We start from the raw sequence: 15,489 nt of genomic DNA, 5'->3' as shown, positions 1-15,489 counted from the left end.
CTCTTAGAATGAAATTGCTATGCAAATTCACAGTGCCTCCTTTGAGCTGCATTAGACAGTGTGTAATGTACATCTAAATGCAGGGTCAGATGCTGCTTCTGTGCCACCTATACTGCAAAGCTGGGAGTTTGTTCATACAGAGTTAATCAGACAGCCTAAAGCCTCTTACGTTGTTGATTTATATTTCAAACAACAATTCAACATTTGCTCACAATGTTTTTCTTACAAAAAACCTCATCATTCTGCAGGACAATTGTCTATTTCAGTATACAACACTGAACTTGAGAAGGGTCAAGGGTGTCAATAAATCTGTGGTGATATACAATACGCTTTAAGAAAAGTTTATTTCCATCACACTGTAAAGTGTTTTTAGATATTACATATACCAAAGATTTTACATATAAACTGGGTCAGCATAATTACAGTTAGTAGGCTACCATGGGAAGTAGGGGTGCTGAGCGTGACCCCTGGCGTGGAGCCCATGAAGAAATATGGTTGGGGATAAAAGTTCACACAAACAAAACCAAAAAACTGTGGTGTTTTGCCTATAGGCATACATATTACGTGTGTTTGTTTTTATTTATGCTGTATTATAAAATACCCATATTATAACAAAAAAATTTAATATAGGCTCAGTATAGGCTTAAATAAAGGCTCAGTTTGTGGTTCACAATGATTTGATTAAAACCAACAAAAACAATAAAACAAAGACAAAGTCACTTATATTAAACTTTTTTTTTATTTATGTTTTTGTTAACAGAAGTTATCTTGCGCCTTTAATTGCCTCCGCTATCGTCCTGTCAATCATCTGTCTCATTCTCGCGGGTCGCGGCTATGATTACAGCTTCAGTAAAAATGTATTTCACCATCATTGGTACCCACCCTCAGCCGATTGGCATTACAGTATTTGCAATCACCATCCCGTGGCAAAACGGAGCGTCTAAAAGAAAAGTTCTGACTGCTGACTGAACATTGGTCAGTGAGCGTCTCCCGCTCGGCGCTGTCAGCAGATTTAACTCCGCACAGCTACATAAAACGGGCTGGTGGCAGACTAATAATTCATATTTCTGATGTAAATATTTCTGTGAAACGTGTAAAGTTGCACAGAAGAAAGCCCAGTAGGACCTGCCCTGTACAGTTTAAGAATCTGTAGCCATAGTAGAGGACTGGGGATATTTTGGGGATATTTAATTTAATTTTATCAATCAATAAATTCCTCTTGAAACAAACTTTGTTGTATTATTTAAATGTAATACTGTGAAGCTGCTTTGATACAATCTGTATTGTGAAAAGCGCTATACAAATAAACTTGACTTGACTTGACTTGACTATTATTTTGTTGAGCAGACCTGACCGGAGCGACAACTGATGACGTCACATGCTCAGATTTGCTTGACCAATCGGCGGAAGGGGGCGTGTCAGGCCGCCCACATGTGGAAAACGAATTTTGAAGTCATTTATTCGTTTTTTGCCTGTGAACTAAAAAACGAAAACTCAAGCCGAAATCTCGTTTTTTCGTTTTTTTTAAAAAAACGAAAAAACGAATAAAGGGGCCGTGTTCTCGTTTCTGCTTATTTCATTTCAAATTGGAAAACAAACTATCAAAACGTACACGGACCAATATCAAGTTGTTTTTCTGATTTCCGTGCAAGAACGGGAAAACCAAAAATCAAGTCATAATTTAGTTTTTTCGTTTTTCTAAAAAAAACAAAAAACGGAAAAAGGAGCTGTTTTCTCGTTTTTTCTTTTTCGTATGTGAGAGCAAAAACAAATGAACGAACGATACCCGGACCGCTGAAGAAGCCCTAGGTCACGTGATGCGAATGAGCGGCTCTTTCTCTCATAGCGGAGATGCTTATCTAGAGTAATTCAATCCGCATGTGTGAAGGGAGGACCCTGTGAGGTTGTTGTTACGCCATTTACGGCACCTTCAGTTGTAAACCGAGCTGCCTCTTTCACTAAAGCAGATCATGGATTCTAGACGCATCTGACAGAAACTAAAGATGCTGTTGATTCAAAGTTGTCTGGGCGTTTCGAGTCAGTGGAACTAATCTGGACGTCGTGATTGGCTGAAATCTCCACACGCCTTCTTCCTCTTCACTTTTACTACCGATACAATCCCCAGTGCCGTGTTGCCTCAGTGTGACCCCTAACTCTCTCCTTCTTTCACACAGTCTCTCTTTTGGTGGCTTTTGTCCACTTCCCAGTGTATTATTGTCATCCAAACGTTCCCAATTAACAATGCAGCTCCTTTTTCTGAAAAGATGAGACCTGGATCTCCATCAGGGTCACTGTTTTTCTTACGACCCCTGAATGGCAGAGCATTGAAGAATAAAGGAGGTGCACTGTTTACCAGTCAAAAACAACGCGGCATTGATTGTTGACATAATCGAAAACAATCTCTTTGTAACTGAAATGATTGCAAAGGTGCATCGTGCATATTTCGACCACTGAACCAACGGGAAGCGTGTTTCTAGCACACCATCAACAGGTTTTGTTGATTCTGAACCGAGCGGTGTAGACGTGTACAATGCGCTTCTCTGAATGCTGAAGGAGCTGTATCAAGCTCGCCCTTATAAAAGCCGTCCAGCAAGTGAAGTAGGTGCCCTGAATAAATTATGCAAATTTAGCAGAAAGGATAACAACAGGGAGTGCAGAAACAGTGTGATTCTGTGAGATTTAGAACAGGCACAAGATGTAACCACATGCTTTTCAGAGAGTAAGAATCAATCATTTTTGTGATACAGGGACAATATAAGACCTAATCTAGCCTACTGAATCGAGCAATTGTGTGAATTGAATATAAAATGTTAATATAAATGTATTTGATCCTTAGATTCTGATTTGGGTGCATTGAAGGCATTATTGTTATACAGTTATTTGTATACTCTTTAACTTAAATTAAATTAATTAAAAAAAAAAAAAATTTTATTGAGAACACTGGAAAACTCAATGAATTGGTCACCAAGTTAGCACAAATGTATTATGTTTTCTATAAAAACCATTTGACTGGAGCATGGAGTATTTCTGCATATATTACCAGTTTTATATTAGAGGTTAATGTAGCGCCTGTGGGGACATTGTAAAAATAGTAACATCTACTTAAACCAAAGTGCAATGAATTAAAACGAATTCCTAACATTGTTCACTTTAAAAGAAAATTGATTGACTTTCAAAGTGTAACCTAATATTTAATAGCCTACAGTATATTAAGACATTAAAAAGTCCTATGGCATAACATTAATGACCCATTCTGTCTTGCTTTTCTTTTGTTCAAAACAGTCCAAATATGTCAACAGGCAGCTTTCAGCATAAAAGTCCTTTCCAATCATTTATAATGCAATGCATGCTCATACATAAACCAACAAACACACACACTGCATGTTGTTTAAATCTCATAAAGCTCTCTGCGTATTATAAAAGGTCGGTGAACTTTACATTTAATTCAATGTTGCGTGTCACTAGCCCCGTTTCTTGACCATGCACGTCCAGTTAGTCGGACCGTAAACCTTCGATTGATTATGCGCGAGACTGTCGAGGCTGTGGGCGGCGCGTGAACGCAGCGTCTCTCCTCTCGCGCGCTATGATCATACAGTGAATGAAGCTCTAGCGTGGGAAAGACGAACGGGATACGAGAAACGCTGACATGGATCCAGTGTAACATCACTGCAATAGCTGTTATTGCGTTATCAATAGACCAGCGTTCACTCGAGTCTGAAGATGATGCGTCTGATCACAGCCACATCACATCTGTTCATCGCACAGCTGTGGCTCATCTGTCCCACAGGTAACAAGTCAATACAGCCATGAGTGATGGATGCGTTCTCATAGATGTGTGTTTGGGCATGAATGCACTGATGCGTAAAGTTGCATGTATCCAAGAGATTTAATTCCACAGGTTGTTGTTGGTGCATTTATGAATTTATTATTGATTAATGGATTTTTTTTGTGTGATGAAAGTAGTCATTTCAGTCCTATAATATAAAATGTATAGCAATAACTGTGTTCTGAAAACATCACGATGTGCTGTTGAGTGAACGGATCAAAGGTTTATGGATCAGTTTTAGATGAGCTGAATTAATATGAATCATTTCAAATTTTAGGCTGTGTGTGTGTGTGTGTGTGTGTGTGTGTGTGTGTGTGTGTGTGTGTGCTATAACAAGGTTTTAATAGTTCATGTCTGTCGTACAGAACAATCCCAATATCAGATTTTTGAAGATGCCAGAGTGTGTAAGAGTTTATTAATAAATATGAAGTGTGTGGGTTCATTATGCAGGCTGTGAATTGCCTAGTTGTTTTTATTTTATTTTCTTGCAGTTAAATTAGATTTGTTTATGGATGCTGTGCTTAATATTTAGTTCAGTGTCAAGGACTTTTCAGCTGCAGGACAGACTTTGGCTCGTTGCTCTTGGCACACGATCACCAATATGATGGTCTTTTAATCTCTCTGTCTCTGTTCACCCTTCTGAATTAAATGTGATTTGACATGGTGGAGAAATATAAAGCAATGTGCTTTTGACTGCATGTGTCTTGAGCCATCTGCATCTCTGATGCCCACACACACACACACACACACACACACACACACACACACACACACACTCACTCACTCACTCTCTCACTCATCTCTTTTCCTCAGTTTTAAATGTGAATTAAATGTGAATTAAATCTGAATTAAATGTGATTTGACATGGTGGAGAAATATAAAGCAATGTGCTTTTGACTGCATGTGTCTTGAGCCATCTGCATCTCTGATGCCCACACACACACACACACACACACACACACACACACACACACACACACACACACACACACACACACACACACACACACTCACTCACTCACTCACTCACTCTCTCACTCATCTCTTTTCCTCAGAGTTGATCTCAGTGCTGTGACAATGCACAATTGTCCTGCTATATCTGTCTAAAATGATGTAACTGCTGATTTTGCTGAGAAGCATTAGTTATTTCTTGTTCTGGAGTTACACAGGCAGCTGTGCTGTCACTTTATGTGTGTGTCGGAGATTTGCAGAGTGCTGGCGCATGTTACACCCTGTTGTTGGATGTGATGGCAGGGGAAGCCCGTTTTGTGCTGCTTTTGTCTCAGTGACGCTCATTCACCATTAATGCCAGCAGCAGGAAGAGAGAGGAGAGAGAGAGGGGAGAGAGAGAGAGAGAGAGAGAGAGAGAGAGAGATTCAGCCAGATTCTGAGAATCTGATTGATCGATTCACACCAGGGTCACCCTGCCATGTCCGAACAAAATAGCGCTGGTCGGAAAAATGCAGTTTAGTTTCTCTTGATCAAATGACTGACAGTGAAAGATTGATTTTCATTGATTCACCCCCACAATCCAAAGGCATTTCATTACTAGACATTATCTGACAGTGACAGGCATTACCAATCAATTGTCAAACTTTGTGACAACACAAACTGTTATATTTAATATAACATTTTATATTTGATTTTGTTCGCATTCATTATCAATCATAAAATGTGTGATCTGTAATATCTCATTGTTAGCTTGCATACGTTGAACCCATCTCGGTTTCTTTTATGAAGAATTATTGGAGATGCTTCATAAAAAGCTACTGTTCAGACCTTCATGGACTTTGCTTTAGTGGTATTTGGCACCAGAAGCCTGAACTTTTCCAAGGTTACACGATACCAAGGAAGGTTCAGAGAGGACATATTTAATACCTGCACAATACACACTTGTACATGATTTTTGGTTCTGTTTCAATACAGAATATTGTCTCCATTAATTGGTTCTCAACTGGAGGACATATTTTAACCATAAAATATATCGTCACCTTCCTAAAATAATTGCCTCCTTCCTAAAATAATTGCCTAAGTCATTTGATCATCAAAATGACTTGGGCAATTATTTTAGGAAGGTGACGATATGCAAATTTTGTAAACACTTTATTTTATAGTGTCCCTGTCACACATGCACTATAGTAATTACAGTAAATTTATGCATAATTAAGCAACTAACCCTATTCCTAACCCTAATTATGTAGTAAATGCATGTAGTTCATTAATGTTACTCCATACTTAAAAGGTTGCCTTAAAATAAAGTGCAATAAACAACTTATGAAATCATGCATAGCTAGAATTGCAAAATAAATAGGCTTATCAGTGTTTAAAAGAAGCTGAAAACATTTTTGGTGTTAATGTCACAGGCTATGCATTCAATCCAATGGTATTTTAGAGAAATCTGTCTTTCATTTGGTAGAAGCTCGTCAAATTTGACAGATGCTGGACAGGTTGAATGACATTCATAAAAGAAACATAAAAGAAAATACAACCCACAGGTTCACTCACAATGGAGATACATATGGTTTGCCAACCACAATATGTTTTATGAATTACTGGTGATGACTAGAGCATGAAACCGTGTAGAAAATGTAGGAGACATTTAGAAACTAATGTTCCTTTTCATGTTAATCATTTTGCATGTTGTTAAGCCTGTGGATTTTCTGAAGCCAAACCCGGTGAGAACGACTGCTCTGTATAACCTTTATCATCAATAAATAAATCCATGTCAAATCCACATTAATTATTGATGATATGGCCTATTTAAAACTCAGCAGTTGTACCCTATATAAACATTAAAAAAAACAACTCCTCTGAGTTTTGTTTATTGGGACATGAAGGGATTGGCTGGAGTGATGTTAAATCGTGTCCTTCTGCAACTTCTGTGAATCAACCTTAAACTCAAAGAGCAAACTGTGCATCAGTGTCCAGTCAGGATAATGAGTGTCACCAGCGCAGGCTTGTGTCTGTGGGTGTCAACACTAGAAGCAGCTCCAGTTGACTTCCAGCGCCCGTCTGTGTCTAACACAGCCTGAGGCAATATTGCTTGTACCGTTATGTCATCCCAAAAACGGAGACTTACATAATCAACAGAGGCGTGCTAGATATTAAATGCACATTGATTTTAATCAACCTGAAATGTTTTGTGCTGAACCTGATGCTAACCGCTTAGGAAGGAACATTTTTAAAGCTCAAGTGCTTTGTTGATAGTCGTATCAATGCTGTATCTCTATTAAACCTGCGTTAAAACAACATGCTAGCTGTTTGTTTTTGGCCTAAAACATTCCCAAGAGGGAAGCTATTCAGCGTTGGGGAAATACAATCTCCTCGCATTCAGAATAAATCTGGACAGACACTGAGACGGTTAGCCGTATTAATTTCACTTCATTTCCGTCGCATTTTCCAGTGGTCGTATTGCTTTCCAATGTGTGCGATTAGATTAAAGTCGTCTGGATATTTACACGATCGCAGAGTATCGTTTTCCACCGACTAAGGTTGGTGTTTGTGCATGTGGAAGTGGAGTTAAAGAGCTTTAGATGTAAAATTAATTGCCTGCTCGTCTCATGTGGCACTGGAAAAAAAATGGACGTACCCTGAAAAAATATTTTTCACTCTTCAATTATTTGTGAACCTCTCTAGCAGTTTCTAAGAATCGCAAGAAACACTTTGAATTGAACGTGTGATTTTTTTTTTTTTTTGTGTGTGTGTGTGTGTGTTTATAGTGTAATTTTCACTCACAAATTATTCCCCCAAAAAAACATATTTACAATTCTACAGTGTATGAGACCATCTTCTGAGATATGATTGCTTTTTTAAACATTTATTAATGAGATTTATGGCAAAATGTCACACCTGTCACAGGCTACATGCTTAACTTAAGCAGATTTCTTTCTTTCTTTTCCCTCCATAGTAGTGTTGAAATTCTGAGAGAAGATTCATTTTTAAAGCCCGTTTCTTGATTCTCTCTGTCAACGCTCACTGCCGTTCTACAGATTTTCTTCTTATCTGTAGTGTAAATATTTAGAGAGGAGGCATAGAACTGGAGAAAGCGTGAAAATGAGGCTGAACGCTGAAGAAAAAGAGAGCGGTCTTCCTCTTGACCTCAGGATGTGGAGCTGGAGCTCTAGTAAAGCACCGGCAGCGTGCTGAACTCATAAATGCCAGTGTTCTGGCTTTGGCTCGGTCCAGCGGACGGACAGTGAGGCGAGGAAGGAAAGCTTTTCCCCGGTTAAAGAAAGATGGAGTATTTGGTTACCTTTCCAAATTGGGTCTGACCTGGTGTCTGTGCCGATAGAGAGGAAGTCCTAATGGCTGAACGCCACCGGAGGTTCTGTCTGTTGTCAAGGAGTTTCCTCTGGCATGTCCTAAGGCTGAATGGAGAGCGTCTCCTGCTCGGATGTGCCCAGATAAAAAGCATTATGGATATTATGTATTGTCAGACACAGCGCTTGTTCACTATAGCGATAGTAAAATATTTGCTGTCAAATAGATTTACTGAGATGTACCTATGGATCACAACAGTTAATATTGTCCCTCAGCAATATTTATGTCCTAGAAAGATGCAGTTATTTATGTTTTGCTACCACCACTACAAATGGACAATAGTAGTAATAGTAGTGCAGATGATTTGAATAAATAAATCCCAAACCCCGAATTAAAGGTTTGGGTGCAAAACTATAGCCTGGTAATACCAAACTCTGCTACTTCGCTTTGCTTCGTGGACAGAGTCTGGAAGGGCATGATTGAAAAGCGTTTTCTTTCTCGCGGGGGGGCGCTTGTCTGAAGTTTAAAATCATAACGTTTGGTTATGACGTGTGTTATGCGCCGGCTCAGCCGCATCGAACTTCCACTGTAAACACATGTATGATGCGAAAACAAAACCATAGAGCGAAATACCGGAGTGAACATGGCTGTGAACGACTTTTGCAGATTATGTGAAGTAAATCGCATCCACGGTACAATCAGCGTCTACGTCACGGCTCTCAGCTCGCCCTCTGTTCGTTGATTGGCCGGCTGCTTTGAGGCCGGAGGAAAACTGGGAGATAGGTCGCTATCTCAGACTGAGTACAGAAGCGAACTGAAATTGAGCGGAAGTACGAAGTCTGACGTAGTCAGGCTAGCAAAACTACCCGTACCAACAGACTTAGCATTAGTGAGGTTGAATAGTTTTGACTATTTTTTTCTTCTTCTAGTTTCGTTGCATTTTTAGCGCTTGTGCACTAATTGGTGTGCTAACCAGCAAGTAAAGCGAGTCACGTAATCGGATTACTTTTTTCAAGTAACTAGTAAAGTAATGCATTACTTCTAAAGTGACTTTTAAAATGTAATACTTTTTTTTTTTTCAGAATAACCATGTACATTCTCTTAAAAAAACCCTTATAGTGCTCAACTGTCCTAAATATGCATTCTTTAGATTAAAATAATTTCTAGTTATACAAGGTGAAAAGTAGTTTATTTTTTCATCCTTGCTCAACAGGGAAATCTCAGAACAGGGCCAAGGATGTACGAGTGTTAATTGTTTATAAAAGTAAAAAAAAAAAAAGTAAAAAAAAAAAGGATGAGCAGCACAGCCTTGATTTTCTCCCCTCTGGTGTCCTTCAAAACCATCTCAGACCTCAGTTTATCTTCTAGAGAACTATGCAGTGATAAAGGCATTTGCTAAAAGTTGGATTAGTGAGTTTCTGTGAATCTTGGAGGCAGGGCAGCGTATATGAGAACTGGGCCGGGGTGTCGGGGAAGGTATAAACCCCCAGCTGTTCACTGGCATTACTACCTTCAGCTACAGTCAGTGCGTTCTCACGCAGACCACATGACACTTTCCCTCTGACCCCTGCAGCAACAGCTGGCACAGGCTGCTGAACACGCTTCCCCGGATGAGGATTCCCTCTCTTTAGAAGTATCTCGAATGCATCAAAAACATCAACTGAAAATTGACTTTGAAACAATATTCACTCAGAAGTTGCCTATATTTAACAAATAATCGCAAAGAAATGGCAAGAAACAAACTCAAACATGAAATTTGAAAAACGTGAAACTTTAAAAAAAATATATTTTTATTATATATTTTTTTTTTTTGGAGCACCTAAAGGGACATGGTAAGGGGAAAAATGAGATGAGGAAAAAATATGTCAATGCTTTTTGCGTTCTCTTGCAAATGTTTTGCGTTCCCCCGAGAAACTTTGTATTAGTTTGCAAAACTTTTGAGTTCTTTGAGTTTCTCGGGGGAACGCAAAAGTTTTGCGAGCAAACGCAAAGTTTCTCAGGCGGACGCAAAACTTTTGCAAGAGAACACAAAAGCATTGAAATTTTTTTTTTTTTTTTTTTTTATCTCATTAATCTCATGTCCCTTTAGGCTCCGTAGGTTTTGGACCCCATTGACTTTCATTGTATGAAAAAAAATCTTCTTTTGTATTCCACCGAAGAAACAAAGTCATACAGGTTTGGATGTCAGCGTGTGCAAATGATGACAAAATTAAACATTTTGGGTGAACTAGCCCTTTAAACTCTCGTCTAGGCAAGTATTTCATTATATTATTTCATTGTATTATTATATATTCTATTTCAGGATGTCATATTTCCAGCCCTAAAGTTGCTGCCATTATAGTGACGTTTTATTATTTCCCAACTGGCTGTTTTCCAATCCTTGACCTTAGGGATCCGAATATAATCCATGCCCTTGGAAACACACGTCATAATTCAATTAGCTGTCCATTTTAACAGTTTCGTTCCCCTGTGCGCCCTCTTAATGTCAAACAGGTGTTCTCCATCAAGTGAGAGCAGCGACGGACACAAAACAGTTCACAGGCTGCGTTTCATCAAGACGAGGGGAGGGAACTCTGCGTCGGAAGTTATTTAGTGACACGGCGAGGAAGGGGGACTCAGATTTAAGGCCCCGTGTTTTGTTCATGATTTAGAAACATGACGTGCTGGCCGGCTTCCCCGAGATTTTTCTAATCCTCTTATTTATTTGAATTAGAGAGGTTTGCAGAGGGCAGAGGATGGTTACGATCCCTCCCCCATCCATTTCCCTATGCCGTACTGGACACATGGATATACCGTCTGCATACTGAGAGCCTTTCCCAGTCAAAGCCACCATCCGAGTGCGACGGCTTTGACCGTGTGACTGCAGTCAGGCTGTAGTAAACAACTTCTGCCTGCCAGATAGTTTTCATTCAAGAAACTTTGCACTTGAATGTGAAACTTTGCACTTAAAGTGTGCTCACGACATTGTGTAGTTTCAGAGTACTGAACTCATCATTTACCTCAAGTTGTTCTCAAGTAAACTTGCTTGATGTTCTTTCTTGCGCTGAACACAAAAGCAGATATTTTGAAGAATGTTGAGTTACCAATCGGCTGCTGGTCCCCATTGACTTCCATAGTAAATAAAAATTGAAGTCACAAGGTGACTCTTATCATTCAGATGACATGAACACAGGCTTAAACTCTTGCTTCTTGTTTTAAAATATCTAAATATCTAATCATTATGTGTATCTGTAAAATCCAATAAAATCCCCATTTCTTTTAATTTTGTTCTGTGAGAGAGCAGTGAGAATGCAGGATGTGAAATTTAATAGGGGTCCGGCGAAGGGCTTGTTTTATTGTCGATAGACTCATTAACATTAAACTGTGAGCAATTTTAATCTAATTTGCCCTAGGCTTTTCTTTCAGTGCCTGTGAAATGGACCCGAGCCAGAGAATCTCCGGGGCTTTATTGAGGCGCAGGTTGCTGCTCTTCCTCAGAGTATGATCCTGTGTTCCTGTGAAACGGGCCTGGATTTTGTGGGATGAGCTGAGCAAAAGAGCTTTTTCCACTCGCAGCTTCATCACCCTGCCAACTGGGATTTACTCCACAGAACCGTCAAACACAAAGCCTATTTTTAAGAAAGAAATGTCCTAAACAAATGTGTGTTTTACCATGTTTTACCACAAGAATACTGAATGTAAATACTAAATAATGTGGTGTAGTGCAATGATGTTTGCTAACTAACATTGCATTTTTTACACGTTTGCTCTTGACACTGATCTTCAACCCTGAAATATTCAACCCTGTTACATTTTTGAACGGCACAAAACAAATATTTGTATTATATAAAATATGATAACAAGTAATATAGGATAATATGTTTAAATGTATGATATCACACATACACACACACATACTGTGTGTGTGTGTGCGCGCGTGTGCGTGTATAAACAATTAAAAATAAATTAATAATTAAATTAATTAAATAAATATTAGAATTATTGTTTTATATAATAAAAACATTATTTTTAATTTTTTTTATAAATAATTGTGTAGATGATTATTATTATTTTAAATATAATATTGTATATACAAATATTAGTAAATAAAAGTTTGCAAATATATAATGTGTGTACATAGTCAGTATATATACATGCATACATACACACGCACATTTATACACACACACACACACACACACACACACACACACACACACACACACACACACACACACAGACACAGACACACACAGACACTTATACAGTATATATACAGCATAGATATATTATATATCACATCTAACTTTTATGTTATGTTTATTTGACCTCACTAAAAATATATTGAAAAGGTTATACTGTTTCCTAAGAAATATCCTTACATGGACAGCAGAGGCACTTATGTTTGTGAACATCACTTGTGTCTGAGTATTCTTTGTAATAATGGCCTGTTCTGTGGCAAAAGTCTTCAAAGGATCTATTGTAGCCACGGTTCTCAGTCACCATTCACTGAGTAATGGGCTCTGGGAGGCAGGGATGGCTGCGGCAGGGCCGGCCGTATTACATGTGAGAGCTGTCAGGTCAGGGGGTACGACTGTTAAAATGCTAAAATGCTCTTTAACTGACTGTTAAAATGCTAAAATGTTCTTTAACTGACTTTTACATGCTTCGTCAGTTTTCATCATCTTCAATTGAAGGACAGTTTACACTGAAGCTTGACTTGTGTTCAGTGTAGCCTTTTTTTATATACATTTTGGATAAACTATTCCTTTGTGTACTGTCAAAGTATATGAAGATGTTGATTGTTAGAGGTTAGGGTTACAAACTGGACACACCTGTGTGTGTTTGAGGTCATGTATCCTTTCATTTCCACTTTCCCTTGTACACACTGACATTTGTCTTTTGATGTGTATGGGCAGGTGTCCTCACAGCCTCACATGTGTTCCAGCACACACATACATGTGACACCATACACTAGCACACACATCAGACAGTAATGTCACTCAGTCTAAAATAATGACCTTTCCCTCATCACACTTTCATTTAGAGATATTCACACCACAGTCACTGGAGAGAGTAATGAAAGATGGTGAAATAGGAAGGGCCGCTTCAGTCTGATGACCTCATTTTAAAAGCATAACCTACTGTGATACCCTAACAACTGCCCAGAACACTCTTGCAACCACATAGCAATGCAATATATACCATTTAGAACACCTTAGCAGCAACATAGCAACCCCCTAACAACCACATAGCAATGCAATATATACCACTTAGAACACCTTAGTAACTACATAGCAGCACCCTGGCAAACATCCACAACACCCTAAAAATCACATCGTGTTCTGAGTTTTCACTGTAAACCACCTAGAACACCTTACCAACAACATAGCAACACCTTAGCAATCACATAAAAATACTATATGTGACCCTGGACCACAAAACCAGTCACAAGTCGCATGGGTATATTTGTGGCAATAGCCAACAATACATTGTATGGGTCAAAATTATAGATTTTTCTTTTATGCCCAAAATCATTAGGATATTAAGTAAAGATCATGTTCCATGAAGATATTTAGTAAATTTCCCACCTTAAATATATAAAACATTTATTTTTGTGAATGGATGCAGCACTATCGCCAATAGAAATGGACAACTTTAAAGGCGATTTTCTCAATATTTCGATTTTTCTGTACCCTCAGATTCCAGATTTTCAAATAGTTGTATCTCTGCCAAATATTGTCCTATCCTAACAAACCATACATCAATGGAAAGATTGTGTATTCCGCTTTCAGATGATGTATAAATCTCAATTTAAAAAAAATTACCCATAAGACTGGTTTTGTGGTCCAGGGTCACATATGTGGTAATTAGAACACCTTAGCGACTACATAACAACCACCTAGAAACATCTACAACACCCTAGAAATCACAAAGCAATTCACTATAGCAATGCACTGTACACACCTTAGAACACCTTAGCAGCAACATAGCAACACCCTAGCAACCACATAGCAATGCACTATATATGCCATTTAGAACTCCTTAGTGTCTGCATAACAATGGCTTAGTAAACATCCACAACACCCTAGAAATTACTAAGCAATACACTAGCATTGCATTATATACATCACTTATAACACCTTAGCAACACCCTAGCATCCACATCATGCAACCTAGCCTCATTGTGGCAACTTTTGCATTGGCGAAACCCCAAAAAAACCCTTGTATAATGGATTACAACACTGTTGATTCCAAAGATTGTTGTTTTATTTTTGTGGTTTCTATGAAATTAAAGACTGTAAGTGTACAGGACACAGGCTTTACGCCTCATGCATTTGTACTCCTCTGAATTACTGATGCATTGACTCCAACTCTCCTCATCTTTCCCATTCCAGATCTGGCCACGCCGTACCTAAGAGGGCAGCGCAAACTCACCGAGGACGTTGACTGGTCTTACACAGGTAGGTAGACAACGAACAAATGCCCTTATTGTGTGCTTTTTACCAGACTTCAGTGTGGCATGCCACTGGCTTAAAGCCTTAAAAACCTTTTCTCCTTTGAGCGAGAGATAGGGATAAGGTAGCAGTAGATGGAAGTGAATAATGACGGATCAATGTCCGCTCTCCATTAGAAAGACGGCAGTGAGTCGACCTTCTGAATGAGAGGTACCAGCACACACTGCCACTGACCCGCCTGTGCAGGAGATTAGCTGAAAGTCTTAGACACTTTAAGATACTAAAGTCTTTAAAAAAAGAGCTGGTGACATTCAGGATTGTGTGAGGCCCTTGACTTGTGGCTTTTAAATCGAGCCGGAGGCCGCTTTAAAAATGGTAGAAAAACTATGGAAGCTTGTTTCCGGTAATTGGGAATAATTATATTTCATATTTCACTTCCAAAATATTCAAACTGTTTAAAAAATACAACCTATAATATTCAACAGGCATTTTTCGGTCCATTTTATTTCGCTTTGCAAATTCGCTTCCACAAATTCAGTGGTTCAAATTCGACAGTAAATTCAACATAGACATCCAGGAACTGCAGGAAAAGCAGTAGATTGCCGAGCATACTCTCCATCTGCTGTTAGTCGATCTCACCAGCAGGGGGTGCAAAAGCGCGTGTTGTTGACGAAGACCAGCAACAGTTAGTAGAACAGTTCCTGCAGTTCCTGGATGTCTATGTTGAATTTACTGTCGAATTTGAACCACTAAATTTGTGGAAGCGAATTTGCAAAGCGAAATAAAATGGACCGAAAAATGCCTGTTGAATATTATAGGTTGTATTTTTAAACAGTTTGAATATTTTGGAAGTGAAATATGAAAGGTGAATATGGATTATTTAAAATGTTTGGTGTTTGAAATGTTTTTAATTTAAATTTTCACAGCTTAAATATTCAACCATGTTGAATTTCAGCCCATAAAAAT

At 38.7% G+C, this 15,489-nt stretch overlaps 1 protein-coding gene across 2 annotated transcripts in view; it reads left to right on the top strand.

The window, feature by feature from the left end:
- The first annotated feature begins 3,405 nt into the window (after positions 1 to 3,405).
- Positions 3,406 to 15,489, top strand: part of ptprz1b (protein tyrosine phosphatase receptor type Z1b) — a 40,688-nt gene continuing 28,604 nt past the window's right edge. For both annotated transcript variants that reach the window (XM_082168028.1, XM_082168027.1), the window contains exons 1-2: positions 3,406 to 3,787; positions 14,464 to 14,529. In XM_082168028.1, coding sequence (XP_082024154.1) covers positions 3,721 to 3,787; positions 14,464 to 14,529 — 133 coding nt within the window. In that variant the 5' untranslated portion in view covers positions 3,406 to 3,720. The remainder of the gene's footprint in view (positions 3,788 to 14,463; positions 14,530 to 15,489) is intronic.

Source organism: Leuciscus leuciscus, assembly GCF_965113295.1.
Source record: "Leuciscus leuciscus genome assembly, chromosome: 4".
Lineage (NCBI taxonomy): Eukaryota > Metazoa > Chordata > Actinopteri > Cypriniformes > Leuciscidae > Leuciscus > Leuciscus leuciscus.
This window is presented reverse-complemented; position numbering and strand designations above follow the sequence as displayed.